The sequence below is a fragment of the Cynoglossus semilaevis genome, chromosome 13 (assembly GCF_000523025.1).
Source record: "Cynoglossus semilaevis isolate Cse_v1.0 chromosome 13, Cse_v1.0, whole genome shotgun sequence".
Taxonomy (NCBI): Eukaryota; Metazoa; Chordata; class Actinopteri; order Pleuronectiformes; family Cynoglossidae; genus Cynoglossus; species Cynoglossus semilaevis.
In genome coordinates, this window is record NC_024319.1 from 5,100,616 (window position 1) to 5,110,033 (window position 9,418).

Here is a 9,418-nt window from a genome sequence, read left to right on the forward strand (position 1 = left end):
TATCTTTAGATGACATAAAAAAAGTTTCTTCAGTTCTCAGTTTAAAAATAAGTTTATTTGAATGATTTCTTTACCAGGAGTTGAGAAGGACAACGCCTCTACCGCTGTCACCAAGGCTACAAAGTCAGATGCAGCATCAAAGCCCCTGACTACTCCTGCCAAAGCAGCCAAGACGAACTCCAGTTCCGCTGCTGCTCCAGCGACCCCCACCTCCGCCTCCGCCCAGAACGTTTCCTCGGCCGTGATGGGAGTCAATCTGGCAAAGGTGGATTTGGGAAAGATCAGCTCCATCCTCAGCTCCCTCACATCTGCAATGAAGAACACCGGTGGGTTTGAGTTTGTTAATTAGCATGACTAGTATTTACTAGAATGACAACAAACAGATGATCTTCTAAAACCGCCCCCTTCTTCACCTTAGCAGCTAGTCCGTCACCCCGGCCATCTCCAGGGACTCCCACCACACCCTCGGGTCAATCACTGGCGTCCAAGGTCACCCCTCAAAGCCCTGCCCTGGCCAGCATCCTGTCCCGTGTTGACATCACACCTGAAGGCATACTCAGTGCTCTGTCTAAGACAAACACACAAGGTAATTCACAAATATCTAATTGAATTGAAAATGCATTTTAATGACAAACTCTGTGATTAACATTTCATTTCATTTGTCTCCCGCGTCATTACCTACCTCTCTTTTCCGTCTCTCTTATCCTTGGCACAGGTTTGTCTTCTCTTCTGCAAAACGTGACAAACAGTGGTTCTGCCCCCACGACGCGAACCTCCCCAGAGTCGCTAACATCAAAAACCCCCGTCACCCCAACCAGTTCAAAGACAAAACCCAGTCTAGCAAACAGCCTGAAACGTGAGACTTCCGGAAGAACCAAAGACTGGGAGAAAGAGAAACATTTGTCTCCTCCACCGCCGCCTCCCCGTTCCTCCGCGTCCTCCGCCTCTCCTCCTAGCTTAGAGTCAAAAATCAATAGTTTTTTGCAGGGTAATCCTGCTTTTAGTCTTGCTCTAGGTGATGTCAGTCCTGAGGCCGTGGACGGTACACCAGTCAGAGATGAGACGGCCGGAACCCCGACCCAAGATGAGATGATGGACACACCTGGGAGTATCGCCGAGTCCCTGGGGTCTTCTGGAGGTCACAAACTCTCTCCCACAGCTTACCGCAATGAGCTCTGGGATGCTGTGATCACTCCATCAGGAGGCAACGGTGACGGGGAGTTCCTGGGTTCCTCCGCTTCCCGGCATGGAGCTGGGAAGAAATTAAGGGATGACGACCTGATGAGTGTTAAGAGGCCACTCTCCTCTCCCACACGTAGGGACATGAAGGGTAAGAAAGACGGGCAGTCCAGTCAGGCTAGGCTACTTGGCAGAACGATGGGAGAAAGGAGACCCTCTGAAAGCTCTCGCAAGGCGAGCATCAGCTCAGATGATGGAAGTCTGAGTGGGAAAAGAGACGACAAGGGCAAAGGTCAAGAGCCTAATAAAAAAGAGGGTCAGTACCACCGCATAGAAACCCTTGTCTCCCCTTGTACCGAAGGAGCCCCCATCCAGACTCTCAGCTCCTCCAATCGTCCTCTCACTGGGGAGCCCATTAAGACAGTTGAGAGCATCCGCGTCATAGGCCGAGGGTCCCGGCGAGGAGGCGGGGGCGGGAGTCGCCCAGGCGCGGCCATGTGGTATGAGGAAGAGGAGTACATGGACACCCCGTCTGCCCACAACGCCCCACCCCTTCTTAACATTGGCTCAGAGGACATGACTCCCTCCATGCCGCCTCCTCACCCACAGCAGCTCCTCACTCACCTCCACCATCCTCCACACTCTCACCTTCCTCCATCAGCTCTTTTCCAGCTATCGTATCACATGGATATCCCTCCTCCTCCCCCACCTCCACCCGGTCATCCGTCATCACTCCATCACCAGCATCCTCTTTCTTCCTCTCCATTCCTGGGCAGCCCACCACTAATACCTCTCCCCCCTCCACCCCCCATTCCACAGCACCCTTCCTCGACTCACCCTGCAGTGCCCACTGCGGTCATGGTGGGGGGAGTGTTGGTCCCCGTCGACCGTCCTCTCGCCCTTCCTCATGCACCCAGACCTGAAGACCGAGGTAGAATGGGGCACAGGGGTAATAAAGCGGCCCCTCTGCCTCTCATGACATCATTGCTGGGCGACCCCCCGAGGCCTCCTCGTCCTGGCACAGTTAAAGAGCCCTTTCACCAACGGCAGGCGCCGCCGTTCCACCGCCCCGGCACCGGAGGTGTTCCTCCACCTTTACTTGGCCGAGTGAAAGATTCTCTGAAGCTGCCAATTCCACCACCCTCACCCTCTCCCACAAACACCTCACCTTCCACCCCCAATTCCCCCGCCGTTGAGGCTGCACCAGGTCGATTGTCTTCCCAGGCCCTCCAGAAACCCTCACGCAGTCCTCCAAATGCACCCGGCAACCACCCTGCCCCTGTTCCCCTCCTGTCCTTGCCCACCCCTCGACCCCCGATCCTTTCCTCCCCGGTCTCTTCACAGCAGCGCGGGAGAGTCCACTCTCACCACCACAACAGGGATTTCTCCAGAGGAGGGTTCCGAGGAGGAAAGCGGTCTGGCGCTCCCTTCGCAGGCGCTCCCTCTCATCACGGGCAGAAGAGACCCTTTCAACCCCCGCGCTACTGAAGTGGTCCTCTACGACAAGATGATTGAGTGAAAAAGCCACACATCTCCTAGCGCAGTGTCTCTGTGTGTGTGTGTTAGCCCCCGCTGGTATGAGCCCAGATATCTTTACATTGTTTAAAGCATGACTTAAAACGAGGCAGAGTCCTGTGTAAATAGCTGATTAAAACGCAACGCGCCCCCCCCCCCCCCCCCCCCCCCCAAACCCCCCCCCTCCCCCCCCCAATCCCCCCGCCGTTGAGGCTGCACCAGGTCGATTGTCTTCCCAGGCCCACCAGAAACCCTCACGCAGTCCTCCAAATGCACCCGGCAACCACCCTGCCCCTGTTCCCCTCCTGTCCTTGCCCACCCCTCGACCCCCGATCCTTTCCTCCCCGGTCTCTTCACAGCAGCGAGGGAGAGTCCACTCTCACCACCACAACAGGGATTTCTCCAGAGGAGGGTTCCGAGGAGGAAAGCGGTCTGGCGCTCCCTTCGCAGGCGCTCCCTCTCATCACGGGCAGAAGAGACCCTTTCAACCCCCGCGCTACTGAAGTGGTCCTCTACGACAAGATGATTGAGTGAAAAAGCCACACATCTCCTAGCGCAGTGTCTCTGTGTGTGTGTGTTAGCCCCCGCTGGTATGAGCCCAGATATCTTTACATTGTTTAAAGCATGACTTAAAACGAGGCAGAGTCCTGTGTAAATAGCTGATTAAAACGCAACGCGCTTCACGTAGTTAAGAAGCCGGTGTTCTCCAAACTGTACAGAAAAGCCTCTTTATGTAACAGCTCTGTCCACCCACTCACCCTCCGACCCCCCACCTCCCTCCTCCTCCCACTAGATTTCCCATAATCATAAGTTCAAACAATAGGAAACAACATTTATTAGCTCTGGTTCAGAAGTGACGTAGTCCTAGCAGCAAAACCATTAGTTCACGCTGAATTTAGACTCTGATTGTTTTAATTGCTCTACGTTAGAGTGAAGACAGAGAGAGAGAGAGAGAGAGAGAGAGCAGGACAACAGTGGTGCGGCTCATGTCAAATACAGAATGTGAAAAATTAACAGTTTGATTAAAATTAGCCGATTGATTATATTAGTTACAGTTACGTGACAAGAGTGTTGGAGCTGCAGTGGTTGGTCAACTCACTGCACAGAACTGGAAATAGTCTAGTCAAACACTGCACAGGGTTGAAAACAGGCTAACAGTCGATCTGATTTTTTTTTTTTTTTTGGTAAATATAGGTGTATGTGGAAAGATAAAAGTAGGGTTTGAGAAAATATGTTCAATGTTCCAGAAGTTTTTTTTTCTTCCACAAACCTTGTTCCTTAGGAGTAAGTGCCTGTGTGTGTTTGTGTGTGTGTGTGCGCGTGCTTGAATAGTGTTTCTGTGTGTCTCAAAAAGTTAATTCTCACCAGGTTATACTCATCAGAGGTAGCATGATTTCTGTTGCAGCTGAGACGAACGTTCACTTTTGTTTTTTGCTAAAAAAAGCGTTCATCGTTCTTTTCCTCCTGTGTATTTCCTGCCCTGTAAATATAAAACCATGAGATAACACAGTGTTTCCTCTTCAACATCTTGTTTCTGGTAAACGACAGGACAACGTACACGTGCACACATTCGCCTCGTCGTTACCGTGACCCGTGAGGCCGTGGATAAGCTATAGCTGCGGAAGAGTTTCTCTGCACTGTCTGTGTCTGCAACTTTTCATCTTCGCTCCTTTGAAAGTACCAAACCGCAGAAGAAGAGATGCCCTCTGCTGGTTAGAAGTTAGTCTGTAGTCGCAAAGATACTCATTAGAGGAGGGGTCTCAAACTCAAATGAGCTGGGGGGCGGGGGGCACTGTTACACCTGTCATGAAAAAATAAACTGACAGCAAAGGGTCAGATTACATTATTACTGACACCTAGTTGTGAGCTGGACGTGGGTGGTTCACGGTCCAAAAGTGGCCCATGGGCCGGGAGTTTGAGACCCTTTCATTAGATGGGGGGGGGGCTTTCAGTTTGGAACCACACACCCAGGGTTCAGTGTGTACTGACTTAAATAAAGTCCACAGTTTCACGTCACCTGAGGGTGGGGGGTATTTTATTTGGTACCTGTCACCTGAGGTGCGCCGCTTCGATAAAACTGCGTCGTTGGATTTCATTTACCTTTTTTACGCCTGCTGCCGTTTGCATCACGCTTCAACAAATAAGCTTTTTTTTTGTGTGTGTGTGTGTTTATAACTTAATGGTCCGGCCATTTTCTTATTCTTATTATAAAGGAACTCGCGATGAATTAAGGAAATTACAATTGTTTGGAAACTGTACATTTAAATTCCGACGCCTTTCTCTGTTTTATTTTTATTTGTTTTTTTCATGCTTTTTGCCCCCACTCTTCCTTAAAAGCTCTTACGCTCACTGGCTTCATTGGAAAAAAAAAAACAACAACCTGTGCATCTGTCACCCATTAGTCGGCCACTGTAGCAGCAGTCCTTCAGTCCAGCATTAGTTTGCTTTAACGTTGACCTTCATACAGTAGGTGAAGGTGGAGTGTTGACTGTTGACGCCTCACATCCTGCATCTTTCCAACTGTAGTTTCACCAAAAAAACCAGAGATCTGCTTGTCATTAAATGTGTTGAAGATGCATTGTGAAGACGTAAAGCTAATCACGTCCCAGTCTTAGTCAATGTCACACCAGTCTGTTACCGGTCTGTTACCACTCTGTAATATGTGCAACATGTCATTTCTGCAACGGCTAACGGATGAGTTAAACCAAACTCAAAACGTCGTGTTCGCAAAAGAGTTACTTGTGCATTCATGCTCACCTGAAAGGCCCCCGCCCCTCTGGTTCAACACGCTCACTTTCCCCTGTAAATAATCTGTTTGAACTGACTGAAGATGTGTACCTGTGTATATTTGACGACGTTTAATTGCTTTGACTGCTGTTTTCATTAATGATGCTCTATCACTGGTCTGTGAGTGTCCAATCCTTTCTGGTGTAACGCACACATTCTGCAGCAGTTTGTTTGAAACACGGACAATATGCACACACATTTATCAGGTCATATATATTTGTATATAGCACACACATTTATCAGGTCATATATATGTATATATATATGTGTCCAGGAGTTTTTAGGGTGTGTTTTTGTTGCACCATTAGACAGACACCATCAGTCTTAATCTTACGTTGTTGTTTTTTTGTTTTGTTTTGTTTTTCATATTTATTTTTCCTTTGACCAACACAGAGCTCTCGACAACTGAAGAGAAGCAGCTATTTTTTTTTATATACCTCACTGAATGTTTGGTGTACTCTGGTGCAATGTCAGATTTTGGGCATAACATATAAACCCTACATAACAAAATGTACATTTGACCCCCATTTAGTTTAGATTAATATAAAAGATTATTGGCATTCAGTCAAACTTATTGCAGGGAAACTTTATTCACTCTTATTCAAAATTTAGGAACACTATCTTATAAAGATCACATTTATATTTATGCACTTTTTATCATCTAGCTTTTAAAAAGTTAAGTCCACCATTTTATTGCACCGAACTACAGAAAAATATTTCAATTTTGTCGAGAGTAAAGTCTCTCAATCTGTAAGGGTGCATAATTGTGGAGTTTTATCTGTATTACAGTATCTCTATACTATCACCGTGTTCACCGTTTTAATAAGTCTTGTAGCTCCCCCAAGTGGCATTCAGTGGGAACTTCAACTGAGTGAGGCGTTGATACGTCCAGTCTCCACATGGACTTGTACAACTGTTGTCTCCCAAAGAAAATGATCCGGTCACAAATGGCTACTATAGAGAGAGCTGAGGATGACACAGATCATATAGTTGAATTTAAAGATTCTGGTAAAAAAAAAAATCCACTTTTTAGGAACAATGTATGAATAATTTAACATTTAGGTCCATGGTGGTTGTCGATTAAAATGGAAAAGGGGGGCGGGGTGGGGGGGCTGGAGGCTGTGATCGAGGCTAAACTTGTGTTAGCTGAGGTTGTGTCGATAAACCCACGTGTAAACATCGGGAAAGCAGCGGCTCCTACTGCTGCAGTAGAGACGCTCCACCGATGAGTCCCGACCGCCTGTTTGTTTACAGTAACTTTGGGATGCAGTGCACATCATTGGGGGGAGAGGGGGGGGGGTCACTGAGATGCAGTTGCTGTTCTTATCTGCTCCGATGGAGGAGCTAGTGACGATGATGACGCAGATTCCCCGAAGGCTGCGTTGTTTCTCTCAAACTGTTTATTTTTCCTCTATTCTTTCTCACTGTGACTGTGAACGTCCCGCCCGTGTTCTGCATCTCGCTGTGACTTATGTATTCCCTGTTTAACCGCCACAGACATGCGCAGCTCTAGCTCTTGCGGGGGCGCGCTCTGTGTTGACGCGCACGAGCGCGCAAGCTAGCGTCACGGGTTTACGTCCTGGACGTCACCGGCTCTTTTCTGTCTTTTTTTTTTTTTTTTTTTTTTTTTTTTTGTCGTGCTTCCGGTACAATGGCCGCCCGCACAGAAAGGACAGTAATTGTGTGATATATGGAAAGTGAAGGCGTATGTTTAGACAGCGGTGTATGTGTATGTCTGTGTGTTGAGCGCGTATGTTTAGACAGCGGTGTATGTGTGTGTGTTGAGGGATGGTGCCGCGACTGTTGAGGCTGGTCGCCTGTCGACCGGCCGTTCGTTCGACTCTTCGCTGTGAGCGGCGATACAGTCAGGTGCGCGCTTTACTTGTTACAGTAGAACGGTAGCTACTGCTAATGTTGCTCAACACTTGTGTGTGTGGGAGTGTGTGTTTCTTCAGCTGCTGTAACAATCTTGTCGGGACCAGTTCTTCTAGCCTGAACTAGTAATACTTGTAGTTTACGTAAAATAGTTTACGTGTGTGTTTACAGCTGCTTTTACAGTTGAATTTTATTCTTTGAAACAAAACTTACATTTCACTTGTGAAGGGCTTGATCTGACAATTCAAATATATATTTTTTAAATTAACAACATCAGTTAAATATTTTTCATTTCATAGCTTTATCTTAAATATTTTTTTTACCTTAAATACCTTCTAAATTACAATTAAACGTGGCATTTTATATGTAAAATATACATATTTTTTCTAGAAATTACACTAAAAAGAGAACAATTACTTAAATTTTGTTCTGTTTTTGTTGGTCATCAACAAGCATGAACCTTATACTGTACTTTGTGCCTGTTGTCACTTCTGAGGATTTGGCCACATATGCTGTGTTCCTCCTTTTTCAGCATCTATGTTTGCATAAAGAGAGTCAGACCAAATAGATCAAAACACATCTTACTCATCAGGACAGAATGATTATCAGAAAAAGTTGTCTGTTGGAAAACACTGCAGAACTGCATGGATACATGTGTGTGTGAGTGAGAGAGAGAGAGAGAGACTGTGAATTAAATATCTGGAAAGCACTCTTAGCACTCGTGCCGCTCACAAACACCCCCGTCTCCCCCACCTTTTAAACAGGATCCAGAATAAAATCAATAAGAAATTTCTCCTTTAAATACTCAGCTACAGTGTTTGACATGAGCACAGTCACCTGTTCTGCACTCTCTTCCTGGAGTTTCCTACATTTTTACGTATTTAAACTTCCCCTCCAGGATTATTATGACTATTATTTTTACTCGCATTTAAAAAAAGCTCAGCACACAGTTTATAATGATGAAGACCTGCCCTTATAACCTCTATCTTAGAACTTTTTGACTCACCCTTGTATCATCCCCATCTATTACAGTACTTTCCCTCAAACTTAACATTGATTTAATGAGGTATATAAAAACAAAGCATTTGCCCTATTCCTCTGTTGTGCTCCTGCTCCAGGGCTCCAGTCTTATACAGACTTACTTTTGTCTACAATTTCAACTTTTAAATCCATACTAACACACTAACTCATCAGTGCAACTTTTTTGAAGCATCACATGAAGCCAGAAAAAAAATAACAGCTCTGACGTTCTATCAAATTGTAAATGAGATGTGGTTTTTAGAAGCATCACATGAAACCAGAAAAAACGAAACAGCACTGTTATGTTCTATCAAATTGTAAATAACATTCAACAAAATTCATCAAAAATGTCTAAGTGCTTCACATAATGATGAGTGATTGAAACATCAGCTTATTCTTCAGTGAGCGTCTCTGGAGCCCTGTCCTCTTTGTTTCTTTTTCTTCATTTTTGTTTTTACTCCTTTCTTCCGTTTGATGTTGTGTTTCATCTCTCCGTCTGATTACAGTTGTCTCCGGAGCTGTCAGAGCGACTGCAGATCTTTGAGTCTTTGAGGGAGAAACGCCACAGCGAGCAGCGAATTGAAGCTTCTGAGAAGTCGCTCTGCATCCGTCTGTCTGACAGACAGACCGTCAAAGGCAGAGCTGGCGTGACCACGCCGCTCTCTGTTGCCCAGAACATCAGGTAACCAGCACAACCGAATTGTTTATTTGTTTGGGTTTTTTTTTTCTTTTTTGGTGTAAAGTGGTGTAACTACATATACATTTTATCTGTTCCGACAGAGTGAAAGGAGCGTTAGTGAGCAAGGTGAACGGTGAGCTGTGGGAGCTTGGAAAACCTCTAGAGGCCGACTGCGAGCTGCAACTCCTCGGCTTCGACACAGCAGAGGGAAAACAGGTGACGATCAAATCATATTTATTCATTTTAAAAACAACAGAGTTAAACAATAATAAATAAGTAAAAGGTATAAAATGAGACGTAAAAAACAAGTACAACAACACATACACGTAAGGTTAACAAAAGGACTCTAAGGTTTTTAAGACT

The 9,418-nt window shown here is 46.1% G+C and overlaps 2 protein-coding genes across 3 annotated transcripts in view; both read left to right on the top strand.

Moving 5' to 3' along the window:
* rprd2b (regulation of nuclear pre-mRNA domain containing 2b) overlaps positions 1-2,837 on the top strand; it is a 10,669-nt gene extending 7,832 nt beyond the window's left edge. The window contains exons 8-10 of one of the 2 annotated variants that reach the window (XM_017037974.2): positions 78-326; positions 422-586; positions 716-2,837. In XM_017037974.2, the coding sequence (XP_016893463.1) occupies positions 78-326; positions 422-586; positions 716-2,667 (2,366 nt within the window). In that variant the 3' untranslated portion in view covers positions 2,668-2,837. Of the gene's footprint in view, positions 1-77; positions 327-418; positions 587-715 lie in introns of both variants that reach the window. The other variant, XM_008323208.3, reaches the window with a different exon arrangement.
* A 4,392-nt stretch (positions 2,838-7,229) lies between these two features.
* tars2 (threonyl-tRNA synthetase 2, mitochondrial) overlaps positions 7,230-9,418 on the top strand; it is a 9,593-nt gene continuing 7,404 nt past the window's right edge. Inside the window, exons 1-3 of the mRNA XM_025061435.1 lie at positions 7,230-7,350; positions 8,883-9,058; positions 9,157-9,271. Of these exons, the coding sequence (XP_024917203.1) occupies positions 7,270-7,350; positions 8,883-9,058; positions 9,157-9,271 (372 nt within the window). The 5' untranslated portion in view covers positions 7,230-7,269. The remainder of the gene's footprint in view (positions 7,351-8,882; positions 9,059-9,156; positions 9,272-9,418) is intronic.